A 20972-nucleotide genomic window follows, 5' to 3' on the forward strand; every position below is an offset into this window, starting at 1 on the left:
AAATGGTCTTTTACAGTAAAATACAATGGGCCACTGTGGTGAGCTGTTTCATAACCAATGGTAGGTTTGTTGCCATAGCAACAATAATTTAAAAGATCGATCAAAAGTGGTGGTTTATTGTGTTTTCTGAATCTTTTGCTGAAACATTGAGTAGATTAGTGCATACAGAGGCAGTCTGATCTGTCTGGTGTCTTTTACTGCATTCACCTCCTGCTGCTCTCAGTGTGATCGGTGCACAGAGGGGGATGAGAAGGGTGAGGAGGGCTGAGGGGGGTTAAGGGCGGCTGAGGCGGGCGGAGGGGGGCTGAGGGGTGTGAGTGGAGAGACCAGAGGCAGCAGTGACAGCACTGCGTTACGTGGCTCTGCCTGTGTGTCGTCACGGCAGCTCCGCTCACACCTCCTCTCTGCAGCAGAACGGAGCATCCTCTGGCCCCGCCCCCTGCCTCTTCCCTCTCTCAGCAGCGCGTGTCCTCACTATGAGGTTAGCCGCGGAGGCAGAGGCAGCGCGGAGCAGCACCCAGACTAACACCTGCCCCCTGTGTCTCTGTGTCTCTGTGTCTGTGCAGCAATGATGGGGGAGACCACCATGTAGACAGCAGCCGCAGCAGCAGCAGCAGCAGCAGAGATGGGGCACCACAGATGGAGCGGTGCCGGACTGCAGCCGTGAAGAGGACCACTGGGCTGTCCCACGTTCACCTGGATGCTCCCCTCCTCCTTTCCTCTCTCCGGCTCTTCTGTTTTTTCACTTCTGAGGCCAGACGGCATCTATTGATTTATCTTTTCCCTCAATCTCTGCCTTCAAGCGCCACTTCTGATAATAAATCTATGTATATTTTTGCCTCCTACCTGGATGCGATTTTCTGAGAGCTCCACCACGGCGAGTTCTTCTAATCTATAAAGCAATAACGAATACTGTTCTCGACTGACGTGACAAGCCGACATCATGGGGGACATGTCGAACAGCGATTTTTATGCCAAGAACCAAAGAAATGAGGGTGGCCACGCTGCGGGCTTCGGCTGCTCTCTCATGGAGCTGCGGACTCTCATGGAACTGCGCGGCTCTGAGGCGGTGGTCAAGATCCAGGACGACTACAGTGGAGTGGAGGGGTTGTGCAAGCGCCTCAAAACCTCCCCCACAGAAGGTGAGTGCTGCCTGGGCTTTCACGTGAATGTCACCCCTCTGCTCCAGTGCTCTGACATTTAGGACTGCACTCTCTGGGTTATTATAACACTTTCAGGCACGCACATATAGAGGGGCACACAGAACATTGCAGTTTTCACACCATCATATGCAATTTCCAAATGGCAAACAACAATTGGTTTTGTTACATAGCGGTTTAACATAGTCTGTCAAAGTTGCAGTATTTATTTATTTACATTTTTACATTTTTCAGCTGTCAAACACAATCTATAGAGCATCATCATATCATATATTTTTCCATATGACAAATTCATTTAATACAGTTCCAAACACATTAATAATGAATAGAATAGTAGCCCTTCAGATGTCTATATTTTCAAAATCTTACAGTAGCACAAATTGCACTGTCCACATCACCAGGAACACCTTGTATCTCAGTCTAGATTGATGCATTATGGTCCTCCATGCAACTGACATTTACCCAGATTTATTGAAGCCTTCTGCTTTGAGTGTTGGAATTTACAAACCCCCTTTTTGTATTATTAATCATTCCGGCTCCTCTACTGTTGGCATTTGATTATTCCTGCTCTTATCGCTCTATTGACGAAGCATATTTCACATTTTCCCTATACGATCGCGCAGCCCTAGATACATTGGCGTTTCTGGTGTGAATAATGTAGAAGCGCGGAGATGCGGGGACCTTGTAACGCACCTGGTGAAATGCGTAAGCACAGCATCACAACAGCAGCAGGCGAGCGGGAGGGGAGTCCCGTTTGAAGAGGCTAATGAAAATTCTGCTCAGCCTCCTGGTGCTGGACTGCTGTTTAGTATGCACAGTGATCCCCCCCTCCCCCCACACCGCACCGGACCACCCTCACACGCCCCCCTCTTCCCCCTCTCCCCTCGCTCCCCCGTCCTGTCAACCAATCAGCCATAGCTCTATTAAGGAGTGGGTCTCTTGGGTAACGCACGGGAGGTTTGGGCATGTGTCTGGGATGAGAAGGCAAGAACTGGAACTGGCTACCTGGCTGTTTCGTGTAGATAAAAAGGACTGAATGAATTTGATATATTGGTTGTGTACATTACATTAAATCTACGCTATTTCATTACAAATCCTTCAGATTTATACCAATTTGTATGTAGGTAAAGCATGTTAATGATAGTAATAGTTGATTTTAAGAGAAGCCTGACTTATAGCCAGCTATAATCTGATTTAACATTTGACTATCGCTGTGTATGTATTCATTCAAATTAAGGTTGGACCGGCTTCTGTCAAGAGCTGCACAGTGAGATGTGTTTTGCTCTCCTTATGCAAATTAATTCAATGTGTATTTGAAAATAACGCTATACATTTCACAAAAGTCACACAACATGCATTGATTTGTAATTGTGTAAGCTTAGTTGTGCAAAATGAGTCACTTTTCTTGAAGCATGCCTTTATTAGTTGAATCCTTACGAGCTATTTGAGCAGATGCATTCTTTCCTGGATTTCAACCTTTTATACGACAATTTGGGGACTTTTTACCATTCAAAAGATATCAAATTTAGTTTTTAATTGTTAATTTTTTATTATTCTGAATCCCATAAATATGAATGTCCATATCTACTAGAGTGCACTGCAAGCATATACTGTCATTAACATTAGGTATGATAACTCGCTATAATAATCTGATATTGTCCAGTAACATACAGTTTATACATATTCCATTGTAGTACAAGGTTAAATATAAAGTTAACTGTGAAGTATCTCTTAAAACAGTTCCAGGAGCTGGTCACATACTTTACACTGGCAGTCCCTCCTTCTCCATTGATCTGTATTCATGTAGTGTCACCTGTATGACATCAGAGGAAGCCCGTAAACTGATAGGCCGACATTGCTCCTGGATTGAGTTTCCTGTTTCCTCTTGTCCAATCACAGCCCTTCTAGGTCAGCTGCTGTTATACTTAGATTAGTCAGAGGCAGCAGGAAGAAAATGAGAAAATCGGTCCAATCACTGAACAATAAGTAAACGTTGGATAGAATGACTTTCAAATGATTACTATTGCCATTATGGCCATGTTACATCACATCACATCACTAAAACAAGAAATTCAAATGCGTTGAGTTAGAACAAGGAATATAATAGTCTTTTTAATCACAGACATGAAATTGGTATCTTTCTCAAGTGCGTCCTTATTACATTTTATGACTCAACTAGATATCTGCGTCACTTTCTTAGTTAATAGTATATTTAATCAAGACAGACTTATCCAGTGTAATTTCATGTTCATTTCACAATAAACTTTCTGCTGTAAGAATGTGAAGTGAATGTGACGACAATACGTTTATAACCACTGCACATAAGCTAAATAAGATAAGGATATTATCCTGAATAACGATTCATTGTTCCACTCCAGAAGATTTATTGAACAGATAAACTAATTAAAACTGAAGTCATTATTTTAGTTTAGGCATATTTTTAGTTTAAAATGCGGTAGGAGAAAAAAGTTCATCACAATTTTTTCCTGTCATATTTATCAATTTGTGATTTAGAATTTTGTCTAATTAAAACTTTTTTTTTTTTTATATATATATATATATATTTTCCTAAAAATAAAAATACAGACTTTTCAACCATTACCATTTAACACAGTCTGAGCCACATGCTTTTACTGACAGAGGACTGGCTGTGGACCTCTCGACTAAAATCACCCAAGCTGATTGTTGACAACTATAAAAGTGTCAATCAATCACAATTAAAATTTGACATATCACACATCCCTAAAAACAAGAATGATCAAAATACAACATAATCTAATGAAACCTTAACGCAAACTCAGGGATTAGTCCATTGCCACAACTCCGCATCTGATACTTACACAGTCATTTTTGACATTTCTCAGAATACCCATTTAAATGTATGTTGTTTAAATGCGGTACTTGCTGTTTAATGTAATACCATGTGATCCCAGGTGTTTGTTAATGTTAATGCATTCTGCCACATCACATATGCCCCTCAGAAATGCGATCGCGCTCGTTCTACTCGATTAGCGCTGGATATGTATGGCACGCTGTCATCATGTGTGGTGTGGGTAACCTGCCCCTATCCCGCAATTCACTACTTGACACTAAAAGGTCCTGACTAGGGTTAACCTATTAGGCTTCTGACTATGCAAGCCCTTTTAGTAACACTGCATGAATGGGCCCGCTGCATTACAAAGACTGTGTTAGCATAGAGATGAAACCAGTCGAAACCATTAGCCACTGCGCTTCCATAGAGCACTGTAAAATTATCAGCGTTTCAGTGGCAGTCGAGAGCCCACTTATTTCTCCCTGAATCTGCTTGGTGGGCTTTAGGGTTAGATAATACGACCTCAATTCATTTCAATGCATAAAAACCCCCAGGCGTTATTCGCACACTATACTAGCTGCATTGGAAACAAAAAGGCCATGTGAAGCAATGGTTTACTGTCTAAATATAGCCGCTGTTGTTCCCAGCTCAAGTGAAATGAATAAGTGCAGTCACATTTCTCAAGACAATCACATGGATTTGTCATCATGGAAAATAACTAAGTGGCATTGTCAAAACTGAATTCTAACAGTAACAATAGCTGTCTTTTTTGTGCATATTAATAAAGGAACTGAAACAAGAAAACCAAACTACTGCTAGCTGATATGGCTGATGGTAAATTGGGCACGATTAACCAACACATAAACTTGTATTGATTTTAGCGTATGTAATTTTTCCATTAAAAGAGCTGTACAGTATTGTGATGGTCACAAGCAAAGACTCTTGGGTAATGCTCTTGCTCTGTATTATCTGCAATCGTTTAGTGTTGAAAAGCCATGTAGTGTAGACCAGTAGTTAATTAGGTCACCTATAGACACACATGAATTATGAATAGCTTGCGTAATGTACACGTATGTCTGTATGTACTTAAGTCATGGATAAGAGGGCCAAGTTTGTATAAAGGTGTCAACCTTGACCTCCACCACACACGGTAGTCCTTATGTAACAATACTAATACAACCCCTGAAGGTTATGGCTGTAAAATGTATTTCCAACTCAAAGTATCCTATGTTGGTTATATAAAAATCTTCTAACTGCTAACATGTTTTGAGAGTGTGTAGAGCGTAGTGGTAGTTCTAATAGCAGCTGTAGTAGTATCATAGTACTAGTTAAAGATAGATGATATATCAGTTGGTCGATAATTGGGCCAATATTTGCCCTTTTTATTGGTTTTAAATCTCTCCTGATTTGTTGATTTTGCCAACCTGCTGCCTAAAGAGTACAGGAAAAGCTTAATTTGAACACTTTAGTGTGAAGTTATAACTGCACAGCAGCTGTGTGTATAGGCTTATGGTAAAAAAGAGCTGTGGGTGAGTTTGTAGTAAATTTAAATAACAGACGTTGGGGAAAATAATCAAAATTGTTCCTACATATCCGCTTAGAAATATCAGCAGAGCTTATCTGCTATCAGTCGCTCTGGATGTGAAACAATCGGTATCAACATCGGAAATGAAAAAACACATATTGGTGGATGTCTAGTTGTAGAAGTAGTAATTGTAGGAATAGTAGTAGAAGTGTGGTTCTCCATTGACAATTGTGTTGAGGAGCAGTAGTGATAGTTGTAGTTTTACTAGTAGAAGCACTTTTAGCTCCTGTTTCACAATGTACTTATCAGCGCCATCACTAAGCAGCCCTGTACAGTATACCTGCGCCTGGTTGTAGTTACTGATGCGGTCCTTGTAGGTTAGCATGGGGTGAACAAGCTAGCATTTCCCTGAGGCGCTTGGAAGGGTGAGTGCCGTGAGTCATTCAGGGGCCAGATGGGATGTCAGGCCTTGGCTTAGATTCTCTGAACAGGAGGCAAACTGGATGCAGCCTCTCTATGTGCTCTGACCTGCTTCTACTCAAATGAGACAGGACAGATAGTTAGTACAGTACAACACCTACAGGCTGTGTTCATTTGGCATCACAACATTCAAAACTGCTTATAGTTTAACACCAAGTTGGAGGACAGGTCAGAGGTCAGTGGAAGAATTTGTTATTTAAAGGTGCAGTGTGTAACTTTTCTGATACGCTTGGAGATGTTCTGGAGCCACATGAAACAAAAACTGGCACAAAGTTCAGCATCTTTTCAATCATTTTTTTTTAATAGTACTATTATTCAATCCTAAAAATGTGATTTTCGGCATGGCAAGTTTGTAAAATCCAATCCCTAACAAATAATGATATGGTTCAACATGTGAATTTTAAGGTTGGTCATTTCCTTCAACAACAGTGAATCTCGAATAGAGTTATGTAGGCTTCTGGTCTCCATCTGAAATTATGAGACCATCAAATTGTAGAAAGTGAACGCAGGGTGCATAGAATGGAGCAGCATCCTTTGGCTCAAGAGCATAAAGTGGTCCTTAAGGCAGAGATGGTCTTTAATGTTGTGGGAAACAGAAGGGTGCTCATACAAGAGGCAAGGCATAAATATAGGGACCAATGACTCATGTCAGGAGTATTGGTGGTTTTCAGACTCTACAATGTGATGTCATACTGTCAGATGGGGGCTAAAGACAGTTTTCCCTCTTGCTTACATTTTACTTTGCCATGAAATATCCAAAGGTGAAATTCACAAGATCATTTCTATTAGTGACTAGACCAAATTACTCATTGTATTAAAATAAAAATCTGCATTTCAGCAAATTTTAGCTGACCCCATTTTTATTAAATATCATTGGCCTATAGAATTTTGTGATGTCATCTGAAACCCAGAAATACGGCTCAAGTGCATAGCTGCTATAGATTTGGCCTGGTACTAAATGCCTTCTACTGTAATGGTGGAAACTCCTTGAAGTAATAATCCAAAGTTTTTAGCATTTCATTGGCTGTTGCAGTATCCGTCTTTATTTAATGGAACTGTCTCTAAGCTAACAAGGACAAATGTCACTGCACACTGTTGTATATTGCCATCTTATGTAAATGTATTTTGATGCTAAATTCTGCAAGATGTTCTCTTGAAATAGTTGTGCACCCCCATTCTTCACACTATATTCACTTAGGGAGGCTTCACACTCGCACTGACGTCACATTAGAAGAATTGGGCCTTAACCCAGACAAAACCAAGACTAAACCAGGAATAAACCAGGACTAGATGAGGGCCAAACCTGGACTAGATGAGGGCCAAACCAAGTCTAAGTCAGGACTAAACTAGGCTCAAACCTGGACCAAACAAGGACAAGTGTGAACTCACCCGAATAAGATGAGCAGTGGTTCAATTCTCACCCACCGATGCAAGATTGCTGTTGTTTCCTTGGGCAAGACGCTCTAACTAACCTGCTGTCTGTTTCTCTTCACTGGTGTATGACTCAGTGAGTGGGTGAGTGATTCCTTGATGAAAAGCACTTTGCGTAGTAACATAGGTAGAACATATGAACTCGGCTAAGAGCTATTTTTCTTTCAAGTTGTATGTTTTGTGACTCAGAAGCAGAGGTGAATAGAGTAGCCAAATAATGTACTCAAGTAAGAGTAACATTACTTCAAAATAATATTACTCAAGTAGAAGAATAAAGTGGTAGTGGTCCATGAAATTACTCAATAAAGAGTGAAAACGTATTTGGGAAAACTACTACTCAAGTAAGATTAACTCTTGGGATGTCAAATCTGATTTCTATTTGAAGTGAATTCAATTTAATGGACAAAACAAAAAACTAAACTAAAACTAAATTAATCAGTAGGACCAGTGCAAGAAACACAAATGTTCAAATCATTTCATATTGTCAACATAAAGCTTTTGTTACTTGTAGACTTACTCACAGTGGGTAGAGCGACCAAAACCTTTATTCAAGTAGGAGTATTGTTACTTCAATAAAAATATTACTCAAGTAAGAGTAAAAAATATACTCCTGGAAAGTACTCTGAAAAGTACAATTACAGTTTCAAGTAACAGAGTACACCCACCTTTGCTCAACATAACTCAACAACTTTTCTCAACATAAAAAAGTAGAAATGCTTACATATTGGCCGTCATACTCTTTATTTATGCCCTTGTTGTCTAACACAGATAAATCCTCCCACTTTTATAGGTGTAGTCTTGTCTCCCTTTATCCTCCCATTTTTATAGGTGTAGTCTTGTCTCCCTTTGTCCTTGCCCTGGTCCCATGTAGATCTCCCCTCCATCAGTGCTGTTGTACCTGTCCCAGCCCTTTCTTCCTCTCCTTTCCTCTGCTCCCATTTCTATTTCGGTGAGCTGCTCGGTCACTGCCTTCCCAGTGGGCCCCCGTGCAGCCTAGCCTAAATAGCTCTGCTCCACATCCATAACCTTCAACCATTCTCTCCTACATCGTCACAGTGCGGCAAGTAGCACACCATTTTGTCCAAAACTTGGTGAATTCGCTACTAAACTAATTATTGAAAATACGTTTAAGTACTGGTAACCGGATATTATTTGTTATTAATCGTAGGACTACAAGATGAATCACAATCAGATCAAAATCACAATTAAAGGTCCTATATTGCGCAAAATTGACTCTTCTGAGCTTTAAGACATGTTAGAATGTTGATACCTCTTGAAAAACGTATCTGGAAAGCTCAAAATGCTCTGTTCCACCTTATGATCTCATGAAGCAGTAGTTAGTACCTTTTGTTCAGGTGAGATTGGAAGAACAGAAAATTATCCAAATGATTCTAGCGAAGGTGTATGGAGTTAAAAAAAACAACACAGTGGAGCACTTCCTGTATTACCAGATGACAACAAGGTGGAACAGAGTGTTTTCTCTTTGAAGAACTCAAAATATGCAGGGTTTGTGTGTTAAACGTGTGAATGAAACAAAACACAACTCCACGTATATTTTTGATGAGGAAACGACATCATAACATAGAGCAGAAAATAGCATTATAGGTAAATTTAAGGACTGTAATTATTCAACGAAGCTAACAAAATATTATGTTTTAGTCGGTATTAACATTACAAACATGTTGTAAAATGCATGGGATTCTTGGATTGGTTTAGCTAGACAGGTTTAAAATGTGAACCTTGAACAGAATCCTAAGTAATAAAATTCTATCTCTGTGGCTGTTTGTGTTACATTGACTCTACTTGATCATTCAGAAAGTGATTTCATAAAACTGTAAACTATGGATTTCCCTCTTGTTTGGTCCCGGTTTCAATTTAACTTAATTCAATTTGATTTATTTTTGTAAAGCCCAAGATCACAACAGCAGTCGCCTCGGAGGGCTTCACATAATTGTTAATTTAACCAACAGAAAGTGAGAAAATCAAACAATAAAACAGTCACCAGTGAATAAAAGACAACTAGATTCACCTATATGCAATTATCATGGCCAAATAGCTGCGATTAATGACAATATCACAATAATGATTCAAGTTGCTGACAGTAAAAAACATGTTATGGATATTAATAATTATAATTTTAATGTTATGAATAAGCTCCATGTTTAAACAACTTTTATATAATTGTACTTTGTTATACAGTGAAAACAACTATGATCTTGTGGAGAACATTATGGGCAAGTAGTTTTTTTCTGGGGAGATAAATATGATAATATTTGTTTGCAGTTCTCACGATTATATAAAATGTCCTACAAACAAAGTGTTTATCATGATATTATTGTTTATTGTCCCACCCCTATTAGCCGAAATTCTTTTCGATAATCATGAATAATCTTCTAAAATTTCATATCATGGCATCTTACATTGGTTTGGCAGCATACATGTTGTTTTATGCATCGTAATTTACAACACGGCCTTCACTGGTGGTAACCAGTGTGTTTTTCAATCGTCTGCTACGAAACAGTTGAATATAACCTGTCATATGTAGTGTCAATTATACAAACCAAAATTTTAATTAGACAAGCTAAAGACTGAAGATTCTCCCTCATTGATCAAAAGTAAAAGTGTTTGCTAAAAGCCTGACAGATGTGGAAGTTTTGTAGACATAATGGGTTTTTTTTCTAAGCAAATGAGCTCCCCTTTTATCCTGTTGTACAAATCTGCCATATGTTTCAATATATAAAAATACAGTTGTTTTTGAGCAGCACTGAAATTAGAACAGAAGCGCGCTATCCGTCTTTGTCAGTCTGCTCATCCTGTCCATGTTAATGTGAGACCTCTTCAGTTTTCTCCAAAGACATGCATGTAAAGGTCAGTGCATGAATTCAAATTGGCCAGAGTGCATGATTGTGAGAGTGAATGGTAATAGGGCTGGGTGGGTGGTATGACAAGATTTTTTTTCCTCTATCGGTTGATAACGATTTTCTTTCTACATGAATTTTCCTGAACATAAACAATACGGACTTTTAATCAATGTCATGTCAAGTGAAAGCGTGTAACTCTGGTAAGGTGGTACGTCACCTGCATGATTCCATAGAAAGTGACTCCACAGAAATAGAAAGTTAAAACCATACTTTGGAACATTCTCCTTGGAGATAGATACGTTTTGCACCATACTGTAAATATTATGGCTAAAGGAACAACATTTCCATGGACACAAGCAGGAGGAGACCCTTTTCCAGGCCAAATAGGACTCAGATTTGTGGAGATGCAAGCTCACTCAGAGAAAGGATGAATGTTTTCTCTGTTTTCAATGCATCAAAAATATGCATAATGAAAAAAGAAGTCTCCAAAGTCTGAAACCGCATGAGGATGACGGAGGTTTGGCTGTAGACCTCTCCATTAAAAAGACCCACGCTGATCATTGAGGAGTAGAAATTACAAAATGTGCATATATTGTATAAAACTAAAATCAATTATAATAAAGTTATGGTAAAAATGAGCTTCCGATTTACCAGTTTGAGTGAAAGTAGAGTACAATCCGCTACAAAGAATGTGAAACTTTTTTAAAGGTGCATTATGTAACTTTTCTGGAGAGAGCTCTCAAGGAAGATGTCATTGCCTTGCCTGTAATGTTTTACGGTATGGTGTTAAACACACCTATCTTGCATTTACATTCTTATTTCATTGACAAGTAAAGAAATAAGTAAATAAAAACAATTTAAAATTCACAAAGAGTAGTTACATTTCATATTGCAGAGGTGATCAGAGTTCATATAGTGTGAAAATAGTGAAAATATATATGAAGTTCACTGTCCAATAGGGGATATAGTGCATTGTCCATAAAGGGGTTAAAGTTCATTTTAAAGTTACTCCTTGTGGCTGAAAACCACAAGACACAAAACTTCCTGGTTCAAATGAGTGCATGTCTGTGCTAAATCTATGCGTGGAAGCCCCTGTTCGGACCATATTGCTTTGGATAGCACAACATGATGTATTGTACAAAGCTTTTATTTCTCCTGGGAGCAAGTTGTTGATGATACTCATGAAAACACTTCTCTTGACATATTTATTAGAGTGCTGTGCACTGTAATCCCTGTCTGCTTCAAACGCTGAATTTCTGTTTTCCTCTCATTTTTTTTCTTGGTATAAAAAAATGCCTTATCCAGCTTATTGTGTATATCTGTAACCTAACACCATATCTCCTGCACTTTTTGTTCAGCCGGGCTTGTTCCTGCACATCGCTCTCAGATATCATCTATATTATAGTCTCAACTTTCCTAACGCTTTAAAAAGAGTCAAGTTTGTATTTAGATCTTGCTGAAATGCACTTTGGTTGTTATCAGATAAAGTTAGAAGTACTTAGCCAACTTTCTTTCTCATCACCTCTTTCCTCTCGCTTGGCCTGTCATGATAATTACTATATCGACTTATAACTAGATATTTTGGGCCTCAATATTTATCGTGAGTACTTTTTCTTTGCAAAAATGTGTATTTTTGTTGTAAAACGAAAAGATTGGAGCTGTGGAGGGGTGAATAAGTCCCTTTTATGACTATTTATTGGTATATTTGGTTATTTATTTGTTGCAGCTCATGTCTTTAAAAATGGTTTACTGGGATTATCTGGCATTATTTATATTTTATCCTATCATCGTTTATTGCAATATTTCTCTGTAGCAATATATTGTGCTTCAAAGTTTGGTATCGTTTCAGGCCTACCTTGCACATATGCACTTGCAGGTCAGTCTATGTGATTGTAGTACAGGTATTGCAGTTTTTTTTTGATTGGATTGTCAAGATTCAGTTCACAACATACATTTTAACATAAGATACAAGATATACGTATGAACTGTTAAACTAATACAAGAATGTATTTACAGCACTTGGTTGCTAGGTTTTATTAATGGTTTTGGAGTGATGGGAAATTAGCACTGTTGCCATGGCAATTCACAAAACAAAATATCAGTTCTTTGCAATGGTCCAACGTCCTCTAAACTGCATCTGTAAATGTAAAGCTGAAACCATGAATACATAACAAGACCTCAGTTGAGATATATGTTTTGGATAAGATGTTAATCAACCACAGCCTTTGCTAATTGAGACTATTTGAATTGTAATTTCAATTTGAGTGTAATTAATTAACACCTTTTAATGAAATGACTACACAATATATAGAGCTCAGGATTGTGTTGTACCTTATTGAACTGTTAAATAAATTAAGATTTTAACTTATGCTTATAATACTGAATGAATTTAGCAGTAGTGACTCAGCATTTTATGGAGTGGTTACACAGCTCTTTTGCTTCGTTTTTTAACATGTTTCTGCTAATGTATGGGCGTTTTGCACTGTTGCCAAAAAAAGTCACAGATTTCCATGTAATTTGGTTGTTTTTTGGTGTTTGATTTAGGCCTGTCACAATAATTACTATTTCAACTTATTGTTTGACTATATGATAAGATTTAAGCCGTAAAAGGTTGATTTAATAACTTCTATGACTCATTACACATGCAATGTGTTTCATTCTGCTGCTTATTTATTGCAACTTTATTGCAATTTTCTAACAATATTTTTAGAATGTGTCTGTGTAATCTCTCTCGTCCAGGTGTGATCCAGTGTAGTGAAATGTTGTGAGCATTACATCGGAGAAACTAAACAGCCACTCAATAAGAGAATGTACCAACACCATCGCGAGAGCTCCAGTCTCCATCTCAAAGCCACTAACCACTTCTTTGAAGACCTCTTAGCCAGAGAAAAGAAATGGTTTAAGATGGGAGTTAAAGAAGCAATTTTTGTTAGGAAAGACAATCCTTCATTGAACAGGAATAGGGGCCTTAGACATCAACTTCCCCCCATACATAACTCCATCCTCAGACCCAAAGGAAACAAAGAGAACAATAGAGTCAGCCAGGATGCCAATGGGTGTGAAAAAACAACCCATGAAGGGGTTTATTAATGTGCTATATCTCAGGCACAGTGCACACTTAGTGTAGCTCAATAGGCCTAGCCTACATACAGAAACTGTAAATAAAAGCTGTTTCCAGTTTCAGTATAGTTAGCTCCTCCCTTTAGATTCAGCAGTCTGGCCAGAACTGGAGAAGTGGCTTGGATGAGCAGCAAAATGTCTTCCCTCCTACAACTTTTTGTCCAGTTGACAAATTTTACTTTTGGCTTTTACTACAGTTAAAATAGATTTTGTGGTTTAAATCTGCTTTTGGGTTATTGTGTCAGTGGCATAAATTGTTTCAATATTATCATTCATGATCTATATTTACTTCAGCAATATATCACACTTCAAAACATCGTGACTTAGTACCATCATTAGCTCAATTACAGTCAGCAAAAGTAACTTCCTATTAGTCATAAGACATAAAATGCTCATTTGACACCAATATGTTTTATCTGACTCAAAATTAGTTTTTCATTTCATGTAATATTTTTCTACCCTTTCATGCTGAAGCTGCATTACAACATCAAAACTGACTAAACCGGGACTATACCAGGACTAAATCAGGATCAAACCCAGACAAGTATAAAGACAGCTTTAGTAAACTGTAAACATACTCCTCCAATACAGCAATTAGCCACAGTATCCAGGTGCTCTATTTAATACAATTCCAGCGCTCTTGATTGGAGTACGCTGTTCAGAGCACAGCTTCCATTAGCACATTCCAACTAGAAAACATCTGAGCGCTTTGGACCACTTTGAAGTCGTAATCTTCCAAATTATGCATGAAGTCAACATGAGTCTGCATCTCCTTTCCTCCATATTTTGTTGCCCTCCTCCTTGCTCCCTTTTCTCATCCGTCCATCCACCCATCCTTCCATCATTCTCTCTCTCCAATGATCAACCTAATCTCGTCCTCCAGCCACAGCAGTACCTTGGGCCCCCTCCTCTGCTCCCTCTTGATGCAGTCTATTTAATCTCCGCCCCTCCTGGGATCTTCTCCGGAATAAGGACACTTTCTTGTGCTCTGCTACTTCCTAGTCCCTCCCCTCCTTTCCTCTTTCCCTCCCTCCATCACGCAATCCCACCATCCTTCTGCAAATGCACACAAGACACAGATAGCCCTTGGAGGACAGTTATAATTAATAGACCTCCATTTTGTTTCATGACGTGGGCCAAGTGACTCGGGATGGGTTATTGGTTTTCAGTTGTCAGTGATATCAGAGACTTGCCCCAGATATTGGTATTGGTTCAATATAAATATTTGAGTACTTAGTCTATATTTAATCCCGATATTTTTTCAGCAGTGTCTGGGTCTGTTTCATTTACAGTAAATATGGCTAAATATTTACACAGCACACAATTGTTTTTACAAAAGCGAAAAAGTAAAGTGGTAGTTGAGCAAAATTTGTTTTACCTTAGTACAGATATTTTGTAGAAGCAGCTCTTAAGGTAGAAATGAGATTGCTGTATTTTATTCTTTGAGAATTAGTAAGTGCTTTGTTTGCATGCTATTTTCTGTTTGCATTACTGTGATGGAAAAACTCCAATCTATCATATGAAAGTTCTGATACTTGCTTGTAAAGTCATTGCGGTGAAAAATTAGGATGTTTGTTAAGCAGAAGGTAAGTTAGGAGTAATGTTGGACCTTTACAGACCATTTAAAATCAAGATTTATTTTATTTTATTTTAGATTTATTTTTTACATTTTGAAGACAGTAAAAATCAGGTACTGTGTCTTTAATTTGTGAACTTTACTATAGTAAAGTTGTGGCATCTGCTAGGCTTTATCATTCAATATATGAAAGCTGGAACGATATATTTTGGGGCTCAGTATTTATGGTGTAAACATTTTTCTTTGTAATAGTGGGACAATTTTTTGCTAAATTGTATTTAATAAGATAAGATTTGAGCTCTAGAGGCTACAATATATAACTTGTATGGCTAATTACTGGTTCATTCTGCTATTTACCTGTTGCAGCTCATGGTTGCTAATGGTACTGTGTATTTAACAATTGGTTTACTGGGATTATCTTTGTATCAGTGACATAAAGTAGTTTCAATATTATCGTTTATCACAATATTTCTCTGTAATACATCATGCTTCAAACATTTTTGCCGTGACAGGCCTAATCTTTGCCATAGATTTCAAAATATAGGTTATGGCCACAACATCAAACCAAATATCAGTTATTGGTATCGGCTTTTATTATTATTATTATTTTTTATCCATATCAAACCATCCCTCTGCAACAATGGCCTTGCACAGTTGTGGTATAGCAGCAATGACCTTGAAGGGAACATGAGTTTAGCGGTTGATCTACTCCATTCTGCTCCAGTCTGTATGCAGTATTAGGCAGATATCCTGAGGGAAGACTGTAGTCCAGAGGAGCCTCTTGTCCTATACATTTCATTGATGATGCTATAAATGTCCGGCCTCCGGTTATTGATGCTCGGGAGAGAAGGAAGAATAAAGTGCTTGTAAAAATGAAATAGCTTACATTGTGGACCTCACTGTGTTATCGGAGCTAAATCTTCTGGGCTATGACTACTGTACAATTACTTCAGCTACAGCAAGATCTGACATCACCTCATGTTTTACTAAGTGGGACTTATGCAACAACCAAAGCCATGTAACCTATTTTTTTTTACCATCACAAAGTGGAACAGAGCATTTTGAGCTTTGGAGAAGTAGGCAGACTAATAATAAAGAGTTACTCAAACATGGGAATGAAACAAAACACAATTTCAGGTATGTTTTTGAGAAGGCAACAACATTCTAACATGGCCTAAAGCTCACAAGAGTCAGGTTTGTGTAGTATAGGACCTTTTAATCAAATACCCCACTGCTTGTTAGCTAAATTAAGTCACCAGTACTTCGCCCTATTTGACTTTACTTGCCACAATGTGAAATGTTGCAGGCACTTTTTTGGTTTGCAGTTCCCCAGATCTAAACATGCCATGCTGATTCTAAAATATGTCAGTCCATGATCAATAATTTTTCTGAACTGAGACAATAAGTTCCTCACAGATCATACACGTTTTCATATTTCATATTTATGGTAACTCCATGTTTGGAGTTTTAAGCCTATTTGCACAGACCAGTTAGCATTAGCAACCACTCAGTTTACGTGCGTACTCTGTCTTGCTTTGGCTTCTTTCCTCTGACCTGGCAACTCCCCCAAAAACTACTATTTTTCCAGTGTTTAATGGATGAGTATTTTATAGTGCTTTTCCAGACTTTCAAAGATTATGCATTATTTACAAGCTCCATATATTGCTGTAAGCACGGCCAAGGTGTTGACTGTAGCAAGACTGCCAATATGATCAATCAGCCTCACTCACACACAAACACGTGTCTTGCCTAAGGACCCAATAGCAGTATACCGATCCAAGCAGGATTCCTTTTGGGTTGGTGGGTGAACACAGTCACTTCAGACAAACCTATTTCTCTCGAACCAAATATTTCCAAATGGTTGGCCTCTTTGTCGTGATCAAAGGCTGTGTTCATACTTCTGGTTTAGTTCTTGTTTTGGCCTAGTTTGAGTCCTAATACAGACTTAAACAATGTTTCTCTTCTAGTAATGGTTAAGTCTCGATTTAGTCCAGGTTTAATTTTGGGTTCTCAGGCCCAGTTTAGTCTCAGTTTTGAGATGCTGTGTGTGAAGTTGAATGCACCCCTGATGTACATTTGGTTTGTTCCCATCCTAGTACTGATTTAGTACTGCTTTTAGTTTAATTGCATGTTTAGTTCCTGTTTAGTCTCAAGTTGGTCCGAATTTGGTGTGTGAATGTATCCTAAATCACGTTTTGTGTTGCATCATTCATAGATAGGTAACAAGAAAAAGGTTTATTTCAGTTGCCATAAAAGTATTCAGTGTGTTTTTATTTGTAGCTAAAATGTTGATCTAAATGTTAATATTTGTTGAGAATGTAAAACCACACATTAAACTTGGTAATTTATTACCAAGTGATCTACATAATTTTAAGAGATGAATGATTTTTATGGTACAACTGTGGTCATGACTTAATGGAGCAGCAGATGTATGGCGTGTTTAATTGGAGCGGTGGGCTGTCCCATGAGAGAGTCCTGACTGAATTAGGCTCAAACACAGACTGCTGGACTGTTCCAATGCCGATGTGCTTACTCATAGCCAGCTCCACATGGCTCCGTGCTAAAGCTAACAATATCCAAGGAAAGTCCGGATTTGTACTGGAAGGAATGAGATAGGCTTGGGATGTGTTCACACTTACACAAATCACATTAAAACCAGGACTTGAATAGGACTGGACCAGGCTTAAACCAGGACTGGACCCTGCCTAAACCAGGACTGGACCACGACTGGACAAAAACTGGACCAAGACCGGACCAGAACTAGACCAGGACTACTCCAGGACTGGACCAGGACTGGACCAGGACTGGACCAGGACTGGACCAGGACTAAACCAGGACTGGACCAAGATAGGGCCCATGCTAAACCAGGACAAAACCAGGACAAAACCAGGACTAAACTAGGACTAAACCAGAACTGGACCAGTACTGGACCAGGACTAGAGCAGGACTGGACCAGGGCTAGACCAGAACTAAGGCAGGACTCAACCAGGACTAAACCTCGGGACTCTTGGGGGACCAAATCAACTCTAAACCACGACAAATACAGCTAGAGTGGTTTTAACAACACAGTGTAATTATCTGCTTACTAAAGGCATATTGATTATTGTTTAATTGTCAGTTTAAATTTAAAGGTGCACTATGTAACTTTTCTGGTGGAGGAACTGCCACCTGTGTGTCTTGATGAAGATGTTGTTGCTTTGCCTAGGTAGTTCTACAGTATGGTTTTAAACTCATCTCTCTATAATATATTACAAAAACTTTAAATGTAGATTTTTTTCCTTTGGTATCAATCCTATTATTAATACGAAATAATAGCTGTACTTAAAGCCCACCTATCCACCTGTTTTCAAGATGCCCAAAGACGCTTTACGCAAGGAGACAAACAAACGATCAATATGGGAAAAATTTGATTTTTTATTTTTTTTTCCCACGTCACCCAGCCCTAGTTCATACTGTTGTGTTCATGACAGGATCACAAATAACATCAGACCTGCATACATTTTCTTAATCCAAGGTCACTGATGTACACTTTATCTATCTCTCCACCTATACACCGCCCTGAACGTGAACTGGCAGCTAAAGCGGTTCACGGAGATGAACATCGACAGACCTGACTATGTTTTTTAGCTGTTTATGCAGGGTCGTAGCTTGTAACTGGGGTTTGTTTCTCTCCATGTCAGCTGTTTTCCTGGACTGACCTCTCTCCTTTCTGTCCTCCCGCTGGGGCCAAAGCAGGCAGCACAGACAGACACCCTCTCCATATCAAGGGCACACCAGCAGCAGATGTCGTTTGCACCACAGCCCACCCCTCTGGACGCTTTAGGGCACAAACCAAATCATCCCACCGCACGCACAGGAACTAAAAACGAAAACAGTGATAAGGTAAAGCAGCTTATTACAACAAGTAAATAACATGTGTGATTTAAAATAAGTTCATGAGCTAAAACGACTCATGTCAAATATAGACAACCCGAGACTAATCAACACTGAAACGAGTCATGTGTAGGTACTTGTTGGAGCTAGTATCATAACTGGATAGTTATGATACTAGCTCCTAGCTTTCTGAATAGTTTGAGAATAGTTTTAAACTTTATCAAAACTTACACATGGTTATAGTAAAGAAACTGCTATTATTTTTTGATTAAAGTTTCACTTAACTTTAATTTGTATTATTATGATTTAAACATCGCTATCACACTTCATCCTTATTATCAAATACTAGCCGTTAGGTTACTAAAACACAGAACTTGCAGTAGGACACCTAAAATAATCTAAAGATTTAAATTTGATTCAAGATATTGTTTTTAATAATCAAGTCAGCAACAGATTTAACAAATGTACAATATAGATTATAAGACAAGTGGGTAGCAACTCATCTGAACTATCATAGAGACATCTCCCGAGTGTCTTGCCAATACCGCCAGTGCAGGAGCAGACTCCTTTGATTAAGTACTGACAACTCCAAAATCAATATCCCAAAATTATGTCTTCAAATATATTTTCCCATATAGCTAGTGTGATATGTAACTTTTTATACAAGAATTTTTCAGTGTAGTGGAAGAGACAAAATGCTTGTTTAAGAATAAAGATTAATATGGTTTGCATGTGACAAGCAGAAATATCATTTCATTGTGCTGTTTCTTGCTTTAGGTCACTTTTCTTGCTTAATATCTTTTGATAATACATTTTATCTGTGTAATGAATAACTACTATAGACATACTGTTTTCTCCCACTACTTTCCTGTTGGCATAGATTCACAGACTAAGCCTGTTTCGAGTCTGGCCTGTGGGGAGTGGGATAGAGCAGTGATAGTCGCACTCGTCCAAGGGCACCGGATCAAAGCTTCAAATCCTACACGGCCTCGTTTAAATGTGCAAGCCCATCGTTTAGCGTCTGCTACTCTGCATTTTCATGGATTTAGCATCATTTACATTAGCTGACTCAAGTACAGACTCAATTTTTATCAAAGGGCAATAGTTCTACCACTTCTTTCAGATATGCTGTGGCTCTAGTTTGTAATATGGTGTGTATTGAGTCAGATGAGGACACATTGGGAATGCTAAAGGGTGAACCTGGTTGGACACATGCTATTAGTTCTTTTCATTTAAAGTTGCACAGTGTAACTTTTCTAGTGGAACTGATGCATGTCTCCATGGAGATGCCATCGCTTTTCCTGGAATGTCCCACAGTAACGCAAAAAGCTAATCTGTTTAATTTTGGGTGTTTTATGACTCAAAAATACATTGAAAAACATAGATTCTTACAGTAACCACAGTTCGTCTCCACAGGCAAGGTTTATATGGAGGCAAGCACCAGAAAAGTTACATTGTGCACTTTTAAAATGTATGTTAACTGAAGAAATTTGGTTCAGGACACACAGCATTTTATTATAAGTACTTTGATTTTAGAAACTCATGCTTTTTGGAGTATAAATAAGTACTGTCTGTTTAGTTTTCTCTTGAGAAAGGATTGTGTTGCGTCAGATGAACAGATGGTTAAGGTTTAGTTTCACCTTTTGCAAAGTAGGTTCACAGTGCTTTTTTGGGACCACGTTTCCGGTGGAATCTTTACTGTACTACCTTGACCTAAATAAGAGAAAACAGGCTATAGAGGCTAATTCGGGAAAGTCAGTAGGCCTTTATTCTATTTTTTACACACAATTTTGGACCCAGCTCACAAGTGTCAAGTTTTCTCGTTTTGCATGTTCATATTTCTTTCCACATTCACTGACCCTCCACTGAAAAGTTACATAGTGCCCCTTTAATTCAGGTTTACCAAGGGCATATGAAAAAAAAATAGATCAATTCTTTCTCATTGATTCTCTACTATTCCCAAAATCTAGTTGTGCACAATGGAAGCACATTCTCTGCCAACAGCGAATGACTGGGCCTGGATTAGTGGTATGTGGAAAAATCAATGTTGTTTTAATGTGGTGTAGGTGCATTGGTTTGTTGTCAGGAGAGGCATCCATTTGTGCGGCAGATGGAATATTTTGGCTGGACTTTC

General features: G+C 38.5%; 1 protein-coding gene across 1 annotated transcript in view; it reads left to right on the plus strand.

Moving 5' to 3' along the window:
- The window catches only part of atp2b2 (ATPase plasma membrane Ca2+ transporting 2), a 143866-nt gene that overhangs the window by 35592 nt on the left and 87302 nt on the right, over window positions 1-20972 (plus strand). Inside the window, exon 2 of the mRNA XM_055221696.1 lies at window positions 567-1142. Coding sequence (XP_055077671.1) covers window positions 944-1142 — 199 coding nt within the window. The 5' untranslated portion in view covers window positions 567-943. The remainder of the gene's footprint in view (window positions 1-566; window positions 1143-20972) is intronic.

Source organism: Periophthalmus magnuspinnatus, chromosome 5 (genome assembly GCF_009829125.3).
Source record: "Periophthalmus magnuspinnatus isolate fPerMag1 chromosome 5, fPerMag1.2.pri, whole genome shotgun sequence".
Classification (NCBI taxonomy): Eukaryota; Metazoa; Chordata; class Actinopteri; order Gobiiformes; family Gobiidae; genus Periophthalmus; species Periophthalmus magnuspinnatus.